General features: G+C 39.0%; 3 protein-coding genes across 7 annotated transcripts in view; 2 read left to right on the top strand and 1 right to left on the bottom strand.

The window, feature by feature from the left end:
- The window catches only part of LOC136257582 (uncharacterized), a 16,392-nt gene extending 7,977 nt beyond the window's left edge, over positions 1-8,415 (bottom strand). For 2 of the 3 annotated variants that reach the window (XM_066050815.1, XM_066050818.1), the window contains exon 1: positions 8,239-8,415. The gene's annotated coding sequence lies outside the window, so the exon portion shown is untranslated. Of the gene's footprint in view, positions 1-2,536; positions 2,729-8,238 lie in introns of those variants that run through there. The other variant, XM_066050817.1, reaches the window with a different exon arrangement.
- Positions 8,416-10,722: 2,307 nt separating this feature from the next.
- Positions 10,723-23,172, top strand: part of LOC136259066 (uncharacterized) — a 36,184-nt gene continuing 23,734 nt past the window's right edge. The window contains exons 1-3 of one of the 2 annotated variants that reach the window (XM_066052479.1): positions 10,723-11,034; positions 20,335-20,436; positions 21,978-22,079. In XM_066052479.1, coding sequence (XP_065908551.1) covers positions 10,963-11,034; positions 20,335-20,436; positions 21,978-22,079 — 276 coding nt within the window. In that variant the 5' untranslated portion in view covers positions 10,723-10,962. The remainder of the gene's footprint in view (positions 11,035-20,334; positions 20,437-21,977; positions 22,080-23,172) is intronic. The other variant, XM_066052478.1, reaches the window with a different exon arrangement.
- Positions 22,870-23,172, top strand: part of LOC136259067 (uncharacterized) — a 9,136-nt gene continuing 8,833 nt past the window's right edge. Inside the window, exon 1 of one of the 2 annotated variants that reach the window (XM_066052485.1) lies at positions 22,870-23,172. This exon is cut by the window's right edge and continues 7 nt beyond it. The gene's annotated coding sequence lies outside the window, so the exon portion shown is untranslated. The other variant, XM_066052486.1, reaches the window with a different exon arrangement.

Here is a 23,172-nt window from a genome sequence, read left to right as displayed (position 1 = left end):
AATTTTTCAAAATTTCCTTATACTGCATTGAATTAGCTATAGTTTCATAAACATTTATTCAAAATCACTACCAAATTCAATCTCAAAAAGTTAATTATTTAAAATTTTATTGATATACTATACTAACCAATTCTGTTATGTAGCTCAGTATATAGCTACTATTAGCATTCATACTTCTTCCAGTGTTGAACTTAGCAAATTTTAGCCAAGATAGCCACCAAAATATAATATCAGAATGTTAATTTTTCAAAATTTCTATGGGGAGCAGCCTAGGCCTTTACACTATAACTATAATTTTGCTTTCTAGCTCAGTAGCTATACTGTTAGTATTCATACTTCCAGTGTTGAACTATCGACAAAGTTCAGTCAATATTGCCACAAAATTCAATATCAGAATGTTAATTTTCAAAATTTCCTGGGGGACCATGCCCCCAGACCTCCCCTACAAAACTCACGCTTTACATTTCGCAGAGTGTGCTTTTGCACACTGTGGAATGACTTCTACCTGTTTCCCCCCTCCCCTTAGCAAAATCCTGGGTCTTCCCTTGATAGTATACCTTCTTATAAATTTGCAATTCGAGCACTGACCACATGTACATTATGTGAAGTACAAAATGTAGACCTAAGTATGCATGAAGTCACTATATACAGCAAGGTGGCCTTTTGCCAAAGTTTTGAGCAAACAATCTATTATTATATAAAGCTAAAATGCTGTCCGTCCGACTGTCACACTGCTTACTCACCGTCACACTGCTTACTCATTTCAGTTACTCAATTTTAAATAATTAACTTTTTGAGATTGAATTTGGTAGTGATTTGAATAAATGTTTATGAAACTATAGCTAATTCAATGCAGTATAAGGAAATTTTGAAAAATTTACTTTTTGGAATGATATTGATAGTAATTTTGACTGCCATTCACGAGAAACGTGAATACTCTTTGCAGCATCTAGCTAAACCTAAAGATAATAATTACCTCTTTACAACCCAATTTATGATTTAGACAAATAAGCCAAGGTGGGAAAGTTTTTTATCCATCCACATTTCCGACTCCAACTAAGTAAATGTGTCACTGTTAATTGGTACTTACTCTGTACATACACTACCATCATTATATGACTCTTCTTTACTGCTTTAATTTGCTACCTTTCGGTCTACAGTAGAGGGGGTAGATAATATAGTTCTACATATAAATCTGGCTATAGGAGATTGCATACTTGCAAAATCAACTATCACTTGTTTAATTCTAATTAATGTACACCTCACTAAAGGAATTTTTGAGGATAGTGGGATTAGCTTCCTCCGGGGGATCAATTGGCTCGAGAATCATGTTACACCAAGTAAGAATATGTATTACTATGTACTAACTAATGTTTCATGGATGTTCTTTGCTGAGGAGTACTGTAGCTACCTTATACTTAGCTAGGCTATCAAGGTATACTAATTTACAAAAATTGTTATCAAGGTATACTTCGTATACCCCCATATACCCTCAATTCGAGCACTGCATGTGGTTGCTTAGTGTGCGATACATACAAGTGTGTTGCAATGGAATTGATAAACAGCACATCACAGCAGACATAAAAAAATGAAACCATCCACCACTGTATAATTATGTATATTCATCAAGTTTCATTGGGGAATATCAGCCGGTACATTGTTAGAATTTGACACCGCAAACATTAAACTTGGTAGCATGGCAACCAGGAGACAAACTGTCTAACAATCTTACCTAACACATTAGACAGGCTGCATTCCATTATGTACACTAAAGTGTCAACAAAACAAGACAATATAGAACCTATAGAACCATTTTTCCTTCCTTTCCAAACACAACTGTTGTATTGCAAGTCTTAATACAATGGATGGTGCCTCTTAATTACAAGTACAATTAATTAGTACCACCATATCACCATCAAAATACATATTGGTACAGAACACTAATACTATGCATTTTGTAGCATTGAACAGCATAGCATTGTTACATTAGAGTACTACATAGCAACTGTATAATTATAGCTAGCTACATCCTATGGCTACTGTATTACCTCAAATTATGGCCAATCTCATTACCACGGTATTAGTCACCAGAGTAGATAACATCATAACCACAATAAATTCCTGTTTCAAGTATTTATAGTTTTAACAGACATCAGCCTTTGGTGTGACAATGCGTGTGCGACACACAACTATTGCACACACCATCAATTTTGTGTGGCAATACATGAAAAACAATCTGGTTAATCAAGTGTTTTGAATATAGGTAATTAGCCGGACTAAATTTGGATATCAAACTGGTCTAGCCAGACTGATTTTGTTTGACTAAATGGCTGGACCATTATTAGCATCTAAATGGGTCTACCAATAGGCATTATTATAGCCAACTCCAGCTAGCTCCTGTTTGTATAATAAAAGCCGTAGAGCAGAATAGCAAATTATATTAATGTAGCAAATAGCCAACATGCAGTTTTAAAAGATTCCATACAGTTACCCTCTACTGTAACTAGACAGAAACCGGTGTATCATTAACACTCACCTGCAGTACTTCAGTGGCTACCAAGGGCTGAATGGCTAGTTGCACCATTGCTAAGATGTACTTATATTACAAAAGTGCATGACTGCTCCAAGCATAAGGCCACTCTAAATAAAGACTCTGTTTCCCATCCTCCACTGGGCATACATTTATGCAAGCGAGCAGTCCATTTCCATTATAAAATTGGTAGCTTTTCCTGAGCATAGCCAGCATAAAATTAAGTTGTAGGTAGACCAAAATGTAAATTTGTAGAGACTCAATGCACACTGACACGTGAGCTGACACATTATAAAATTGAAACTGTTCAGTATGCAAGAAAAAACGGAAGAATTATAATATTATTAGTGACACGGATGCCGGCAGTGGACTGGAACAGAGAATTTATTTGAAGTTACCAAAGCAATGCAGTTTCATTGTAAATGCATGCATTAAGTTAGTCAACACGGACCAAATTTAAATTCGATTGACTAATGTGACAATCGTCGAATTGACGTCTCGAGCCGCAACAACAATGAATATCATTAAACGTGGTCAACAGTACAATTACGCATGCGTGAACTTATATATAGTGTTACATAACAATGTGTGCATGTACAAGTCAGTATGTTACATTATTCCCCCTCCAGGTCTTGTGTCCTCACAAGTTATGGAGGTACAAAGTCATCATATCTACAAGGGGCTCGTCTTTGGCGTTGAGGGCGAGATGAACTGGTTATAGCAGAGGTCGTGGTATCACCAGACGAAGTGCTTGATAGAGTTACAGTTGAATTGTTACAAGGATTCACAGCTGGTCCATTGGATGAAGTTGCATATCCTCCCACTGCTGAGTGGACTGGCCGTTGAACTATGTTAGAATAGAGGGGTCGTGCTTGAGTATTGGATAGTAACTGTGGGGCTGGAGCAGCAATTTGTTGTGGGGTACCATAACACAGTTTAAGTCGATTGTGATGGACCACTTTGGGCTGTGCAGAAGATCCTACTAACTTTATTCGATAGTTAACTTTACTCACTTTGTCCAAGACTGTGTACGGTCCTCTCCACTGTGATGTAAACTTCCTAGTTTTACCACGTTGCACAACTGGGATGAACAGCCACACCTGCACCAACTTGGAAAGGGACAAACGGTTTCTGCTTGTCATAGCGCTCTTTATTCTGCTTGTGGGCCAATGAAATGCGAGTTCTGGCACTTCAATAAGCCTTATGTAATGACTGATGGACTTCATTTAAAAAGGATGGAATAGTAGTCACTGCATCACATCTCTGTTGTGTGAAGTCCAAGAATGCTTCAATTGGAAGAACTGGGGAATGACCAAACGTTATGTGGAAGGGAGTGAAGCCAGTTGTTTCATGTATAGCGGTTCTATATGCAAACAACACTCTAGGGAGGTGGGTGTCCCAATCCAGTTGGTGATCACTAATAACCTTAGCTAGCATGGCCTCAAGAATGCGGTTAAAATGTTCCACTTGGCTATTGCCTTGGGGGTGATAGGAGCTAGTCCTAGTTTGTTCGATTCCAAGTAGGTTGCACACAGATTCCATCAGTTTACTTGTCAAATTGGCACCTTGGCCACTGTGGAGATACAAAGGTGTACCATATCTACAGACAACTTCATCAACAAGCAGTCGTGTAAGGGTTTTGGTATCCGTTGATTTTACTGGGAAAGCTTCAACCCATTTGGAGAACAAGTCAGTCACTACTACAATATACTTGTTACCATTCACAGTTGGTGGTAGAGGTCCCATAATGTCCCAAGACAATTTCTCAAAGGAGTAGTTGCTGGTGATAGTCTCAAGTGGAGCTTGCGGTGTCATGTGTGGCTGGTTTCTTTTCTGGCACTCTGAACATTCATGAACCCAATTGGTAACGTCAGTTTCGTAACCTGGCCAGTAAAAACGTTCTTTAATTTTTACCAAAGTTTTGTGCACTCCTAAGTGTCCTGACTGGTTGTGAAGTTGCTGTAGGACACTTTTCTTTAAGGTATCAGGGATAACTAACTGTAGGTGGCCCTGTGCTGATGACGAAGGGCAAAAACGTCTACACAATACACCATCTTCCAGAACTGCATGCTTAAGGCCTGGGACCACATCTGCTGGTAGTGGGGAATCGCTATTCAGAGCAGAAATGATCGGTGAGATCATCTTATCAGCTTGCTGGGCAGTTTTGATGTTAGCTATAGGAGGAGAAAACTGATGGAACACTCCAAGCACAGAATTTGATGGAGCAACACGAGACAAGGCATCTGCGTTTGTGTGATTCTTCCCTGCTCGGTGCTCCCATGTGAAATCAAACTGTTGCAAGTACAACATCCACCTTGTAAGGCGACCACCAACATCTTTGACATTACGGAGGGAGGTTAGTGGGTTGTGGTCGGTTACCAATTTGAATGTAAAGCCATAGAGGTAGGGATAAAACTCCTTAATAGTTCCAACAACCGCTAATGCCTCCCGTTCAATTGTTGAATAATTACGCTCTGGTTTTGTGAGTTGTCGGCTCCAATAGGAGATAACTGTTTCTCCTCCATTCTGATGTTGGCTAAGCACAGCACCAATTGCTAGTTCCGATGCATCGGTATAAAGCACAAATGGAATTGAAAAGTCTGGGTATCCCAGAATAGGAGGTTGTATCAACCGTGACTTTAAGTGATCAAATGCTTGTTGGCAAGGTGTGCTCCAATTAAACAACTTCTTGGGTCCCCGCAGTATTTTGTATAGTGGGTCTGCAATGTGGGCATAGTTAGATATGAACTTGCGATAATAGTTGGTAAGGCCCAAAAACTGCTTAAGCTCCTTAACATTGGTTGGTACTGGGTAATGTGATACAGCCTCAATTTTCCTTGGGTCTGGCTTTACTCCTACCGCAGATACAGTATGTCCCAGGTACTTCACTTCCCGTTGTGCAAAGAGGCACTTGGATAACTTTAATTGTAGATTAGCATGTTGTAGTGCTGCAAGTACATTCTCTAGCGGTTCAAGGTGAGTTGAAAAAGATGAGCTAAACACAATAATATCATCCAGGTATATCAAACATTGTTCCTGAGTAAGGCCAGCAAGGGTGCACTCCATGAGGCGCTGGAACGTGGCTGGAGCGTTTGTAAGCCCGAAAGGCATGACATTGAACTCAAAGTGACCCAGCGTGGTTGAAAAAGCAGTCTTTTCCTTGTCATCTTCCTCCAACCCAACCTGCCAATAACCTGCTGCTAGGTCCAGGGTGGTAAAATAGCAAGATCCTGCTAAGGAGTCAATAGTAGAATCAATCCTGGGCAACGGGTACGCATCACCGTGTGTAACTGCATTTAACTTCCGATAATCGATGCAGAAACACCACGAGCCATCTTTCCTCTGCACCATTACCATAGGAGATGACCATGGGCTGCAAATTGGTCGAATTACATTCTGTTCTAACATACGGTTAACTTCAGTGTTGATAGTGTCTTTCAGTGCCACAGGTACACGGCGCATGGGTTGACGGATAGGAGGCCCGATAGTTGGGATGGAGTGTTTTACTGTTGACGTGCAGCCTTGTGGTCCTGTGGTTGGTGCAAATATACCCTGGAATTTTGTCAGAAGATTTAGTAACTGGTTACGTTCATTTGCAGTTAAGTCTGGAGTAGTGATGTTGTCAAAACTAGGTGGATTGTTGGATGGATATGGCAGGTCCTCTGGAGATGCTGAATCTTGTATTGATACAGATAAAATGTTGTCCTCTGGTGTTGCTGCACCCAATCTCATTCCTTGAAAGATTGTCACAGGGAAGGGCTAGTGTTCATCACCTGGATGGTCACGTTGTTATTTTCTATCACACCTAAGGAACAAGCTAGATAAAGATGAGCTGGCAGTGATGGTGTTGGCTCTATTAGGACAGTTACTCCATTCTTGTGGGTGGCTTCAACCCTTCCTGACAAAAGCTGAATAGACTTTCCTGGTATTTCTATATCACTCACTGCACGCAGGATAGTATTCACAGTATCAGGACATTGGGAAACTGAAGTTCTCTGGCTCAACACAATAGGAATAGAAGTCCCAGTGTTACCCCCAAATGACAAGATGTTGTTGCAACAATCTAATATTGCACCATGTGTCCGCAAAAAATCTGCTCCAAGTAAGCAGTCTACAGCCAAGTTCCTAACAACAATGAACTTCTGGTTTGTTACAAACTCACCCAATAGTATGTCAGCACTTACTTGACCAATGACATCCAAGGGGGAGCCATTCGCACCTACTGCTATTGTCTCTATAGCGGTGATTGGGATATATCTAACTATGTGATGACTTACTACTGACACAGCAGCACCAGAATCCAGCATGAATTTAATAGGTGTAGTATGTATGCAACCATTAACAGAAAAAATTGAGTTTATATGTACAGTGTCTGAAAGTGTTTGGTGGATTTCATTTAAGGCCTCGGCCAACCCCCCACCTTCCGGGCTGACCTCTCCTCGTTTAAAGGACAGTCCCTTTGTAGATGTCCTGGTTCCCCACATGTCCAACAAAGCCGCTGCCTTGGTGGTCTAGGCTGATGATAAGATACTCTAGGTGGCTTAAGTTTGGTTTGCAAAGCTTCGAGCTGTTTTGTCATTTTCTCTATTAGTATTTCCAACTGACCATTCTGTTGTGCTGGCTGTTTGTGGATTGCATTGATGTTGTGCACCTCTTCCTGAGCAGACTCAAAAGAAAGAGCATACTCAGTGTCAGTTGCATGCTTGACAGCTTCATCGAGCGTACCGGGTTGGCCCTTAAGGAGCAATTGGCGGCAAATAGGAGGTGATAAACCAGTTAAGAAATGCTGCAGAAGTATTGCAGAGCTGAGAGCTTCAGTAGGGTAAGATTCAACAAACAATTTTTTAAATTCCACTACAAAATCTCTAACCTTCTCACCCGGGAGTTGATGCCTTGACATAAACAGTTGTCCTGCAATTAATGGGTCTCTCACCAGCCCAGCTTGTTTCATCAGGGCCTTTTTTAATTGCTTCAAATTACCACGAGTAGTATCATCAAGGCTTACATAAATATCTACTAGCTTGCCCTGCAGTAGACTTGGTAGTATCAGCTTCCGTTTAGCCTAGTCCCACTCCTTGGCTTCGGAGACCAGTTCAAATCGTATCCACGACCTCTGGAAATCTTCCACAGTGATCTCTGGAAGCGGCAAATCAAACTGCTGTGCCATCTCTGTAACCTGAGAGCAATACAGGAAACGAAAACAACTTGAACTCTAAATAAAGCCTACTCGCCTGTCCGGGTACCGTTATCGCAACTGATTCACCACGGTACCACAACTTGTTTGGCTGTTTACGAAGAGTTCAGGCAATCCCACTCCTGTCACCAGTGTAACAATCATCGAATTGACGTCTCGAGCCACAACAACAACGAATATCATTAAACGTGGTCAACAGTACAATTACGCATGCGTGAACTTATATATAGTGTTACATAACAATGTGTGCATGTACAAGTCAGTATGTTACACTAAGATTCAGCCAAACTTTCATTGGATGCCAAAGCTGGTTGACTGAAAATGTCCCAGCTGGGTCTGGGTATGAGACTGATGGTATTCATTATCAACTCTAACAGTTACACAACATATAAAGGAGCTTGGAACAAGGCTTAGAACCGAACCAGAGTTTATTTAACCCACACTTGTCACGGGGAGTTATAATTGTAATCTATGGTTTCCTGAAACCGTTGCTTATCAAATACTAAGAACTCACTCTGTGTTTCAGTTTACTCGACTCGTCATGATCCTTCAACCTCTTTCCCTCGAGAATTTCTAACAAGCTCCCAAACCCATCTCGCATCCAATGCTTTTGTATGCGCCTATTCATAAACGCTCCATATAAGAGGCGCTTATCTTCCCATATAAGAGGCGCATATCTCTGAGCTATGGCGTCATGGTATGCTCACAGGGTATGTTATTTCATACCAATATGTTAGTTTGATATGCTAACATTTTTAGTATGTAATGCATGCAGATCTGTTTCATACCTTCTAGTGTAGCAACTCAGTATGCAATGCATACAATTTTGGTTTGAAATGCACTCAGGCTTTTTAACAGTATAGGACCAAGAATAATGTTTATTTTCGAAACCACGGATTCAAGTGTGGAGAGCTTCAGTGTGCCTGGAAATGAAGTTGGCCGTCAGTGTGCTGATTTCACGTGATGCCTAATACTAGTGAAAGTTGGCACCAGTATGCTATCTGAAAATAAAGATTAATTAGTAGTTTTATAGTATCTATGCAGGGGCGGATCCAGAAGCTGGCTAGGGGAGGGGCACAAACAGGGTAAGTTGTAGGTGGTTGCATGCATGGGAGAACCATATTCTCTATAGTTCGGTGCTGCTTTTTTAAAGCAGCAAATAATCACCTCTTAGTGGTGTCTCACTGTTGATATTTGCCATTTTGGCCTTTTCAGATGGTTGTGAAGTCTTAAAACTGTTTAAAAGGCTCTGAATGTCTTAAATAACAGCAACACGATAATTATTTTTAGAGGTGCTTAGTACGCACGAAGGTGCTGGGTGACTATTTTACAGTTAGTTTGACTTCGTTTGCTTTGTTCTCAGGTGAATTTGTAATAAATGCTAGTAAAATGTGCATATTTTCGTAAGTTTTAAACTGATCTTGGTTGGCCTGACATAAAATTTACTAGCTGTTTTAATCAGAAGCATGGCTGGCTCCTCCACAAGGTGGAGAGGGGGGGCATTTGCCCCAAATGCCCCATCCTGGATCCGCCATTGCTATGAGCTGCAACATAAACAGCAGTGTGTAGATTTTAGCTAGTTAGATGCACAAACACCTTTTAATGTTACTCCCTATTAAAGGGCACGTTTTGTGTATGCATCATTTTAGTTCAAACATGGTATAGGGGAAAACCCAGGCGTTCCCCTAAGACATCTAATCTGAACCTTCTTCCAGATGCCGTATATATAACCTAAATATTTCGAGGGGGGGGGGGATTTTCGATGATTTCGCGGTTATGGGTGTTATCAGCGAAAATTTTACCCTCGAAATATTTAAACCTCCATATACCGTACGCAAGGAAATTTTGACGTCAGAAAAAGTTGACAAATTTGACGAATCGGTTTAATTCGTCAATTGTTTATAAGCGCCTTTAAAAGTACAGGGTTTGTCTACAATTTCTTGATTTTCGTCAATATTTTATTCGTCAAATCTGCTGAAGTGTGAATTCGTCAAATTTTTCTTACGTCAAAATTTCCTTGCGTACGGTAGTTTAATACATTTTGAGAGGTGTTTGCAAATCCGCGAAAATTTTATTTTTAGCAACATTGCTTAACCTCGAAAAATTTTCCCCTCGAAATATTAGGCTATACAGTAGTAATCCTGGCTACACCGTGTCTCGCGTGGCCAGACCGCTTTTTCTCCGTCACGGCGCTTATCGATTAGAGATTATAAGCGCCTACCCGAAGAAGAAAGTCCCGGTTTGTCCAGCACAGGCCATTTATATGCTGGGGGTGGTAGGCAAGGGCAGTCCATCAAGCCCAGGTTAAAAAAAAAAAAACCAAAGGCGCTTATGATCTGTAATCGATAAATGCCGTGACGGAGAAAAAGCGGTCTCGTGGCTACGCAAGAGTAGCTACACTCTTGATCCTACCCTCAAAAAAGCCGAGGGTGTAAATTCCGAAGTCTGGGAACTAACAGCGATAAAACTTTGAACATGCTTCCATAGTTAATCCGCGAAACTTTTGTAGCGATGTAAGCGGGGCTATAACGTATAGCCTAAATATTTCGAGGGGTAAATATTTCGAGGTTGAGCAATGTTGCTAAAAATAAAATTTTCGCGGATTTGTAAACACTCCCAAAATGATTAAACTATATGGAGGTCTAAATATTTTAAGGCTAAAATTTTCGCTGATAATCCCCAAAACCGCGAAATCAGCGGAAATTTCCCCCCTCGAAATATTTAGACTATACGGTACTCAGACGTAGATGACTCACCTGTCTCACGTGGCCAGACCGCTTTTCTCGGTCACGGCGCTTATCATTAGAGATTTTTATCGATAAGCGTCGTGACGGACAAAAAGCTAACTCGCCTTGTAGCGAAGGCTAGCATCTAGCGGCAGTACGACCACGGGCACTGTAGTATAGATATGATTAAAGTGATATAGGCACAACATGAAATTATCAAAGAGACAACGGTCCAAGTCAACAAGCTCTTGGCTGGCTTCTGTTGATGCTTTTATTACCCGCCGACCGGGATGAAAATATGATATCCCCCTCCGCAACCCAGGATATTTATATAAGCATGATACCCATGATGGATTTCGGTGGTTCACCGATGAATATTCGATACATTCAGTTTAGCCAATTCACTTCATGCTGAGTGACGAGCAGAGTCTGCGTAACGCCGCGGTGAGGTAGCTATCACGATTAAACTTTCACTGAGCCGATTTGAAACTGCGGATACTGCAAAGCCGACAATGACGGATTTGACCGCTACAGTTACAGTTGGAGGAGATGAAGAAGCACTGAAGAAGAGATTGCCAACTAAGGTAATGGTATTCATTAATGTGGGTGATTGATCGTCGCTAGCCAGATTCAGTTAGCTAAATGGCCGGCGGCAGCCGTAAAGACCTGACAGTACAGTGGTAGCCTGAGCTATACTACAGCAAGTAGCTAGATAACATAGTCTAGTGATCTCTTTGTGGTGAATTATGCCAAGTGTCACTTTCTACCACAATAATTAGACTCTATAAGCTAGCTACCATTAAATGAAGGTCAAAGGGGCTGTCCTGAATTTTCACTGACTTTTCATTGGAAAAGTTTCTAGATTGTCACACAGTGTTGGGAATAATGTGCTATGTAATAGTTATAATTATAGCTATTGCTTTTTGGCTTTCCAAATAATGGACAATATCCGGCAATGACACTGGTAGTAGCATGATATCATAATTGGAAAAAATGGGCTACTTAGTGTGGGGACTTTAGAGACTTTGTTGCACAGAAATCGAAATGAACATTGTTTCTAGTTTTTTTACAGCTGGAACCAAGTCATGATAAAGGTAAAATGTAGTAAACATATTTTGGCGATGCAAAATGGGCTCATTGGGCGAAAGCAGACGAATTATTTTAACTGATTGTATGATTATGATTATACTGGAAAGACAAAAATACAGCTGACTATCCAGGAGGGGTAACTCTCAGAAAGTTTTTTTTTAAGTACAACAAATCTTAATTAAGAGTGTTCTAAAGTTCTAAAGTTTCTGCTTCAATAATGTAATTTGGAAGGCTAGCTATTCCACTGTGATTATTTGATGCATGCACGTATTTGTATTGCAATATACTATATGCCTCACTTTCACCCTTGTTTGATTCTATAAGCGTTATCATAGCAGAACACTGCCTCGTCTTGCCCAATTTACCTCCCTGTACAAAGCCATTACCATTCGTATATAGTGGAGTAATATAATTGTTAGCTACAGTGAAACCTCTCTCTGGTAACCACATGCATACTACTTATTGTCTGTATCTCAAGAATGTCTGTAATTAAGCTGCATATACAAGCACTGTTGTTATTACTAATGGTTATAGAGCATTGTTGTTATGAAGTTTAGTGGGTAGAGGGGATAGTCGCTATTATATAATAGCGGTATTCGTGGTCACTTCCCTGGGCTACAAAAATGCATAATCACCTAGCAACCAAATGGGTAGTTATTATTAGTAGCTAGAATAAACAAGCCACCTATATGTAGCTAAGCAGTAACAGAGAGTGTCTAACATAGTACTAGCTGCATACATGTAGAGCCTCAACAAATGATTCTGTGTGAGTCAAAGGGATTCCATCAAATCAAAATTAATGTGTTAACAAGTATACTCTTCCAGAACAAGGAAATGGTGATGATTAAAAACAATCTTGACATATATAGTGCACTAGAGTTTTATGGAAGGAATCCCTTTGACTCACACAGAATCATTTGTATACAAGTACTCAAAAAATTGGAATTTTCAACTAGAGTAAGGACCATAGCACATCGATAAAAAGTACTGAAACAAGCTGGAGTATAGTGTACGATCATAGTAAAACAATAAGAAATGTCATATCCCTACTGTGCTCAAGATATCATAATGGAAATGCAGAGTAGGGATATAAAACTTCTTATTGTTTTACTGATATATAGAGGCTCTGTGTTAGATACCCTTCTCTCTCCTCAATTATTAACTCTTGCAATATACTATAGCCAGCTAGTTGGAAAGCCTATGAAGATATAAAGCGACATCTTGTGCTAAGTAAGCACGATCGAACAAGTGGATGAGTCAAAGATGGTAACAGGCAATTGAAATGATGCCTTACAATTGTATAACTGCTTGATTACTATGCAGCTATTTATACATTATGCCAGGTGAGTCTTATAGCCATGCAAGCAAACTGAACTGGCAATGTTTGGTTTTGAAGTTATGGCCCTTTATGTTCCAGCAACTAGAACTCTAGGTTGTATTGTAATGTTAGCTGTGGAATAAGTGAAGAAGGTAATTTTTCAGAGCTTGTAAATCATTACAAACTAGACCCCTGGTAGATGAAACAAAGTTAACACTTGCAAAGATTTTTAAAGAAGGTCTGTGGTATACGGAAACCATACTCAGTTGCATGTAGTTGTTGTGATTCTGTTTATATGTTTTTGTGTATATAACATATTTATTTATTTATTTATTGTTAATCAGCAGGACCCTCCAGGGGTATAATGCTGATGTGCAATTACATGTGTACAATTTCCATTAGTTACTTAACTATATAAGTATGTACAATTACGACAAGTTACTTAATTATATACATATGTACAATTACAATAATAAACTATAAAAATATATACAATTACGATAAGTTACTTAACTATATACATAGAAGGGGCTAATTTTTGCTTAAATTCTTCAACACAGTCAGTCTCAATAATCTCATCATCTAATCTATTCCATTCTGGTACAGTTCTTGGGAGGAAGGAATATTTATATACATCAATTCTTGGTTGGTAAGGTACTAGTTTAAAGTTGTGTGAGTGTCGGGTCCGTAATACAGTAGATTTAAATTGGAGATAACAGTTCGGTATAATTAATAAATCATGTAGTACTTTATATAGTAAAACTAGTCTAGCTGATTTGCGACGTTCTTGTAGTGTAGGCCATTGCAAGTTTTCAAGGATGTTAGTGATGCTGTCTCTATTATTTCGTCTCCATGGTTGACCTGTGACAAAACGAGCAGCTCTATGTTGGACCATCTCTACTTGCAAATTGATTTATGTTGGTTTGGTGATATGGACCCCATATTGGGGAACAATACTCTAAAATAGGCAAGACAAATTGTTTATATGCTAGCTCACGTAGATGGCTAGGACAATGCTGAAGATTTCGTCGCAGAAAACCAACAGCTCTGTTTGCCCTATTGCAGATGTAATCTATATGTGGCTTCCATGAAAGTCTGTGATGTAACTTTACTCCAAGATACAAATGTTGTTCTGTAACTGCCAGTGAGGTGCCATTCATTACATACGAAAATAAACTTTTGCTATGGTGATTTGAAATTTGCATTATCTTACATTTGCTGATGTTAAAAGCCATTTGCCATTTATCTGCCCACTTTGACAGTATTGTCAAGTCTTGTTGGAGTGTTTGATGGTCTGTTGAACTGTGAATAACTTTGTATATTAAGCAATCATCTACAAAGAGTTTCATTTGGCTACTAATACCCTCAGTTATATCATTTATGTACAGTAAGAACAAGGTAGGACCCAAAACTGAGCCTTGTGGTACTCCCGATGTGACTTTACAATAATTAGAAAAGGAACCATCTACGACAACTTGTTGGTAGCGATTGCTCAAGAAAGACTCTAGCCAAAATCTTGCCTCTAATGCCATAGAATTCAATTTTGCTTAGCAGTCTTTTATGTGGAACTTTATCAAATGCTTTGGACAAGTCTAGTATACCAACATCTACTTGGAGTTTATTATTCAATGCTTTTGCAAAGTCATCAGTAACAGTAAGCAACTGCGATTCACAGGAATGCCTTGATCTAAAGCCGAATTGACAGGGGACTAAGATATCATGAGCTTCCAAGTGTTTCATAATTTGACTTGTGAGTATATGTTCCATTGCTTTGCAAATGATTGATGTCAGAGATACTGGTCGGTAGTTTTGTGGGACAGATCTTTTGCCAGATTTGAAAATGGGAGTGACATGTGCTAGTTTCCATTGTCTAGGGACCACACCAGCGGACAAAGATTGTTGAAAGAGATGGGTCAGCATCGGAGTAATTTCAGCAGCAGTTTGTTTTACTAAATGTCCAGAGATAGCATCAGGGCCAGGGGATTTATAGGGATCCAACTCAGATAGTATTTTGAAAACCCCATTTGGTGATATATCAATGTTGTTTATAGATGGATATGAGGATGCTGGCATATGGCTGTGTTAAAACAGGATTTTGTTGTTTTTGAGATTCAATTTCTATGTGACCAAAAACGTAACGTAAATAGTGAGCAAAGCAAAGAGTGTGTCATGACAAAATGTATAATTACGTAGCTTTCCAGCAAGTGATGATGTTGCTATCCTTAGGATGCTCAGAAAGATTTTATTTGGGATATCCAGATAGTTAAATCACTATTTGTTTCAGCCCTATTGTGATCTTGAGACGTTCATCTACAAGAGCTACATATTAGCCATGTAGTGTCTGCATATACACTAAAATACTGTAGTATTTACATTTAAGGATTCAGAATTAAATTCTAGGTGTGATCAAACTGGATTCAGCTAGCCATAACACTGATCAGTGGTCAAGTAATTGTATGTTCTCTGTATTAGTTCAAGGATTGTGGAAGCTTTATCACTTCATGATAGTCACAGGCAGACTTTAAAAAATGGGGAGCATGGTACATAATAGTAGTTTCAGTCTACAGTTCATAGTAACTAGTGGTACCCGCGCAAAATGCGCATGATACTAAGACAATTGTTATGTCCTATTGTGTGAATACACTTAAATTTGAACATTACTAATGAGCAAGGAGTTCACATCATTACATACCAACAAAGACGTGATTACACATAGCTACTGATGTGTATACATAATTTCCTCAATTGTGTGTGGCAGTGTGTGAGTTATAATGTTGGTGGCTTTGTGCACTGGAATTTCTGCACATCTGTACAGTACTCATGCAGAACACAGTTCTCATGAAGGTGGCGTATCAAGATGTGTCCCATTACAACCATGAAAAAGATTAGTTTTGAATGGCAGGGATGTACTCAACTTTGATGATGTTGCATGAACTAACAAAGTCTTTGAGTGTGGTATGAGGATCAATTTACCAATAGTTGGTGCATCACCACAATGAGCTATGTTCTAATTCAACTTGCATTTGGCACATTCATTTTGTATATTTATGTAGTCAATTTGAGTAACTGAATTGTAGTTTTATATCTACATCCTAGTCATGGTAGTGTAATGTTTACTTATCGCATGACCAAGTGTGTATGCAGTACAGTATTATATCAGCTGTACTGAGCAAGGTCAACACAACCATGTGGATTTGGATAGAGAAGAGTTCTTTTGTTGCTTTCTGAATCAAGGTGCATTACCAAGATGAATCCTTCATATGAAGAGTGGTTTCTAGAGAGATTGACTGATTGATTGTTGGTAGAGAGGTTGTGTGTGTTCTATTAGGGTAGATATCGCGATGTATGTTCTATTAGGGTAGTTCAACAGAGATAAGGCCCCTATTCGGTGATTATTAGTTTCTCATCCACCGCCCGCATCCTTCTCAAGCTACCGCATGGTAAGCCATTATTCACTGACTCTGTGCATGCTCAGAAGAACACGTGATGCCAAACTTATAATTTTTTGTTGATGAACGCTACAATTCGCTATATATCGCCAGGAGAATTGTTGTTTTCCTTAGCAAATTGCTGCAGTGCCAGTTGCAATCGTGTTCTATCGACTTCGCTTTCAGTTGACTGTCGAAAAACAGTTGACGATCACAAAAAGCAGAATCAGCTGTTGAAGGAAATGTTTGTAGTAAGAAAGAAAGACAATTTGGACAAGGTCTGTACATCAATGTGAAAATAATGGCATAATGGTAATACCCTCCCGCCCGCATCATAATAATTAGAAAGGCTGGATGAGAAACTAATAATCACCAAATAGGGGCCTAAGTAATAGAGCTTCTAGAAGTTTCAGCTGTCCCTGTGGAGTTACCAAGGAATGAAAACGTATCTTATGTCTCCCTACACATTGAAGACTGCAACAGTCACTTCATGATGTTGTCCACGATTCGAAGCCTGGTAAGGTAGATGTATGTTTTATTAGAGTAGTTGAACGTAATCTTCCGTTCTGTATCTCTCATAATGGCGAATCTTCCTTGTGTAGTCTGTTAGGTAGCCTAATTGGAGTGATCATAGCTCGTTAAATTGCCACCCCTACTACGACTGTTTCCTTCTCCCTTACAGTGGTGTTGCTGGTAATCCTCCGTTTTAGGTCTGTCTGTAGTCCCTGTCATGCTTGCATTCGTGTCGCAGTAGCTGACACTTCTCTATCCTTGTAGTGGACAGCACAGCAGGGTGCAGAGTGTGTATACCCGGCGAGTCTTCCTTCTGTACACTGTCAAGTAGCCCGATCATAGCTCGTAGACTTGCCACACCCACTACGAAAACTCTCCTTTTATACTGGTGGGTGTGTTAAAAAAAAATTTTTTTTAGTTGCTGGATGATAGCGTACACACCAGATCACATGATCAAATTCGCTAAAGTGATTGATCCTATCTCACTGTAAGCTTTGAGATATTAAATTATAACCGTGACGTCATCTGATTTCTATTGGCAACGCGTGTATACCGGGATGCCGTATACGCGTATCGTAAACTTATAATGGCCATTGACAGTGATAAGTATCTCGCAACCAAAGTTAGCACGTAATGATAGACACGAAAACCACCTTATGACACATTGATTTGGACGGGTAAGGTAAATGCGGGTATTTCCGGACAGCGTACAATTCCGGACACTTTGGTACCTTTATCAAGCTAGCCGAGGAACGAAACAACGAATTGCCTTGAAATTTCTGCTGTGAATAGCTATTCTTATAGGGATTATAAAAATCGAAAAGTGTGTTCTAGTTGATTCATTCTTGGGTGCTATACACGAAGTGTCCGGAATTGTGCGCTGTCCGGAAATACCCGCATTTACCTTAGTTGATTTAGCGAGTTTGAAGCTAATCGGGGGAAAAACCTGGGAGGAGTTTGTGTTTGAAAATTTTATGGCCTCGATTTTAACGTTTCTCGTTCTGTCGGCCACAGGGGAGAGAAAAGTCTAGTGTAGGCTGGGGGATGGGGAAGGCTGGTAACCCGATAAGGGTCTCATGAAAGTTATGGACGAATTCGTGTCTTCCTAGGGTAGTTACGGTGGTTTAAAGGGTATTTTCCGTAGTTCAACGAATCGCCACCAATCCTGCATCATAAGATTTGTCTCAAATTCTAGAATTGAATGGTACCGATCCGATTGAAATCCGACCAAGAATGACGGATCAGTGCTCGAAAACACGTGCGTGGGCGAAGAGAATTAATCATAGTAAATAGGCTGTAGGACCAGGTGTCCTACAGACCTTCAGCACTTGTGCTGTAAAACCTTAATAAATAAAAATAAATAAATAATCACTCCCCATCAATTAATGTTTCACTGTTTGATTTTACCATTTAGAAATACAACTGAAGCCTTTAGAATTAAGTAACTTTTATAGCTTTAAATTAAACATAGATAATAATTTTTATATGTCCTCTAAAAGATCAAGACAATAATTAATTCTGTAGTTGTTTTTTTATTATGATTAAAGTACTTGGTAAAGGCAGAGCCTGTATACCAGAAGGCCTTATAAAGGCCTAAGATGTTTATATTAACTTCACTAAGTATGTTGAAAAGTAGGAGAAAGAAGAAAAAATCCATGACTGGACCTGGGCAGCCTTGAACCTGCAGCCATCTGATTATTGCATATGGAGATGTTCCTGGAATAGAAATTTCATCTATTTTGTAGTAAGAGAGGTAAAATTGTTTTGGCATTACAAGTCTTGCATTAAGTATTTCTTTGACAAATAAAATTTGCTGAATTTTAGGAAAAAACTTGTCAGCAACTCATCAATTAGCATATAGTTATTAACGAGTTCTGTGGAACCCTGGATGTGTCCCTGATCTGGAACATTTTAATGATTTTTTTTGCCATCAAAGAAATTGTGTAGTCAACATCCAGTGTACCATTCAATACTACAACATTCATGTCCAAGGAACTTTGTACAACATTGCTTAGGCTATGAAGGACATTGGATGGAAATTTCTTTACCAAAAGCACACAGGTGCAGCCTTCAAAAACCTGGGTGAAAAATGTGGTGAAACCAAAGGTGGCAGTCAAGAAAATGGCTACAGTGATGTCAATGCTAATGAACAATTGCAATAATTTATAGGTATAACATTACTGCAACAATTTCTTGGCCATCACCTTTGATTTCACACCTTTCTTCACTAGACACATTTTTACAGCTGTGGTTTTTTGTAGATTAAACTTCTTTGAGTATTTTAAATCCACGCAAAAAAAAACAAAAAAAAAAAAACAGCCAAGCTGTGCATATAAAAAAGAGTGTGACCTTCAAAATCTTAAATGAAAATTTTGTGAAATCAAAAGTGGCAGCCATGCGTTAATGATAATGAGAATACATTTTATAATGACTTTTATTAAATTCAATTATATTAACATCATTGCAGCAATTTTCATGGCTGCCACCTTTGATTTCACAACTTTTTTCACCCAGGCTTTTGAAAGCAGCACCCTTTTATACAGCTTAGCTATTTTTGCATGGATTTCACTTCTTTTTGTTATTTAAATACCCCAAAGCCAACCATAAACTGGCTTTGAGGCTTGCTTTTACACATATCATTGTTCTTATCTACAGATGTAATGACGATGATATAAGGCACTGCTATGATTGTTATCAGCCAATGCACACCATGCTCAGTTTACCCTGTAGCTGTTTTTTTATTATACAAATATTTCACAACACCATGGATATTATATCAGATTCATAGTAAACTTGGAACATTTATATGTTCTTCAATAGAGGATATGCGCGTATTTTATTTGAACAAAAAATGATCAATATAATAAAATTATAGTGATGTGCCCAAGAATTTTTGACAATGAATGAATGAATGCCATGCAAAAATACAGGTAGCAAATGCAGCTTAGACTATAACTTGTGCCACATGAACTATGGATGAGGCTCCTCCTTCCAGTTACTCTGTTATACATGTAAATGACTCTATCCCTCTGGAGAAACTCTCATAGCTGGTCTACTTTTTGTGATTCACATTTTCTATGCATACCTACAATACATTCGTTCATTGTCGAGATGTAAGAAAACATCACATTTTTATAAGAATGTTGTCGGTTGTCCTCTATTCACCTTTATACACTCTCCATTCGCACCAAAATTCACAGCAATTGAGTTAGCGACATGTTTACATTTTATAACTATTTTTACAAAGTGTGAGAAAAGAAATTGAAGCAACCCGACCCCCCATGGCTAAATGGTTGGTGAGAATTTAATCAAATTTTCTGTGTGGCCCACCCTACTTTGCAGACAGCTACAATGCAAAAATGGTGTGCTTTGGAGAAGGGGCCATGGAGCTATGCATGCGTGGAAATGCTGTTTTCTTTTTTCCTGTCAATATACACACGGTGTGGCACACCAGCAAACAACACACTACCATGTGCATACCTTATGTAGAACAGTACAAGTGTGCATGTATGCTCCATGTATATGGATATCCTTAGGTGGAAAAAGTGATGTTGATGAATGCCATCATAGATGGCGATATCGGGGCTGTGGAAAAAATATCAAATGATGGAGTTGATATGGACAGTATCATAGATGAGGTATGTAGCTATATATTCAATATCACATGAATTCTTCCCACTTTATGAGAAACTGTTTATCTTCACCATGCCTTGGAAATATTAGTTGAGGGTGGAGCACAACTAAGCCCAAAATACTTCCAACACATGGTTTATTGGCATACCAAAGGAGATACAATGTATGAATGGTGCCTGTTATGCAAGTAGTGCATTAGTGGCTTCATATTGCCCCTTAACACTGTATTATGTAATAGTTATACCACAACTGTGAGGGATTTTGCTGATATATACACCCGAAGCATAAGGGCCGCAGGCCCGTGGGCTAAGGGTATATATCAGCAAAACCCAATACAGTCTTGGTATAAGTGATATATATCACTCTAGGCACACTCACCTGATAGGTAAAAGAACTACAGAGCTGACCCTGTTCCTTTTATACATCAGTGCCCATTATAAGTAGCAATTATTGTTATGCACTTTTAAACACAGATGTTCAATAAATATGTACCCTGTCAAAGCCATAAAATTTAAACCTTAACCAAAATATTTTTCATAAATTTTAATCCTTCAAGAAAGCTATACAAATTTTTTTCAAGTATGCAGTATTTAAAACTAGACACATTTCCATAATATCTGAGGGATGTTGTCCACATCTATCTATCTATCTATCTATCTATCTATCTATCTATCTATCTATCTATCTATCTATCTATCTATCTATGTCTGAACTAATCACTTTTCCAACTAGAGGTAATATATATTAGATTTATGCTTCACCACTGACCTATATTCTGTGCTGTCTTGTGAGCCAGTTTCTGGTTTTAGTGATCATGATGGAGTCATATTATCTGTACAAACTCCAACATGTATGATTAAACGTCCCTGAACCATCTACATCCACAAGTCAGCTAACTATCTGATGGTTTAGTAGCATGGGCTAATAGCCATTAGAACGTTATTCATACATCATTATGATTTACACACAGCACCAGAAATTTGAGATTGTGGGATCCGGTTTTTTAGTTTTGGCATTTTGTAAGTACTACATTAAGCCTACTAACTCTGCTATTGTAAGTTAATATATTAAATTAAGTAGTTAGGACTATAAGCTACTCACCTATTTAAATCTAGTTGTCCTCTTTTGTGGTCTGCTCAATGGCTGACATGTGGTAAGCAGAAATACACATCCATGCATCACCCAAACAATGACCATTCATTTCTTAGTAACTGTCAACTAGTTGAAACTTAGCAACTACACTGAGTCTAGCCTAACATGTAAACCCAAACCCATAGTTAAACACTTTGTTGCTCAATATAATGAGTCAAAAATGTATTGTATCTTTTAACTGGCTGGGCATCAAAGCTATGAGCACATTGCGTTCCCATGATATTGCCCAGGTAATATGCGAGTTAAACCCCAAGCGGTACCTTTGAATGCCCATGCTAAAGTGGTATATTTCACTTTAAATTCTTAGAAGTTGTCCATGTATTATTTTGCTATAATTATTTCCTATAAATCACGTGAGGTAGTCAACATGTCTAACAATTTCATTTTCCTACAGGAATATCAACAGAGACTTCTACACGTTGCTTCATACAGTGGCCAGAACAAAATTGTGAAGATGTTATTATCCTTAAATGTCAACATAGATAGTATGGATTATGTGAGCAAATCAGCAACAGTGTGATGTGATTAGCATTGTATACATGTGTAAAACATCTAAACCCCTGCCTATTTACTACCATCTAACCTGGGTACAGTACAGCATGGTTCAAAATTAACTGCAGTGTAATCAAGCTGTGCTGAGCATGCTGAGACAAGGTGGGCTGGCACATGGGTTGGTCCAGGTTAGAATGCAATGTGAACGCCTTCTTATGTCATGGCCATCATGAATGCTGTTGAGTACTTTTAGTGAATACTCATTGTGTGGCCAGCAGAAGCAAATTATTATCTGATAAGACTTCCAACCATTTTGTTCTACTGACATTGATATTCTCAGCAAAAGAAACACCTGCTAACATTAGGGTCCTGGATGAAAAGTATTGAACCACTGTAGGGTGATTAACTAGCTGGGTTGATATTTGAACCACTGCAAATCAGTGGCCACTATTGTTTTAGATTGTGAAAGCAGCAAATTGTATTTTTATGTACTGTGTGATATGTGATAAAAGTGTGGAAATGTAAACAGCTAAAATGCTCCAACTTTTGAGCATCTTGATTCCCGTTAAAGAAGCTAGATGTTTTATAATTAACGCATTATGAATGTAATGGACCACAAAATTTCCATATTAAGCAATTCTAAAGATCCCAGGTGAAATTGGAAAATCTTTCAATGTAGCTGCAGACACATATTGAAAGAATGTCATTATTCCCTAGAGGTAGCAATTCTAAAGCTGACATGCAACACAGCAAAAAGCTATCGCAAAAACGGTGTTGCACTGAGCGAAACGCATACACAGTCTTCTCCACCTAAACGGTGAAACAACATCAGGAACACTGATTACCTGTGATACTGCAGCAGTTCTAGTTCGTTCTACCGCAGTGAACAGGCACTGGAAAAACACGTTCGTCAGTTTTACTGGACACACCCATTAATTGATGAGTCGCGTGATACCGCAGCTGGTGGTGCCAATCTACAAAGTCAGCACGTGTAGCTCACTATATTAGTTTTAGGAGGCAAAGAAAGACTTAATCCGTTGCAGCAGATGTAAGGAATGGCCTTCTCTGCGTATAACTCACTAGCAGACGGCGAAAGG

This window comes from Dysidea avara, chromosome 6 (assembly GCF_963678975.1).
Source record: "Dysidea avara chromosome 6, odDysAvar1.4, whole genome shotgun sequence".
In the NCBI taxonomy this organism is placed as follows: domain Eukaryota; kingdom Metazoa; phylum Porifera; class Demospongiae; order Dictyoceratida; family Dysideidae; genus Dysidea; species Dysidea avara.
The sequence above is the reverse complement of the archived record's forward strand: the minus strand, read 5'-3'. Positions and strand labels throughout refer to the sequence as shown.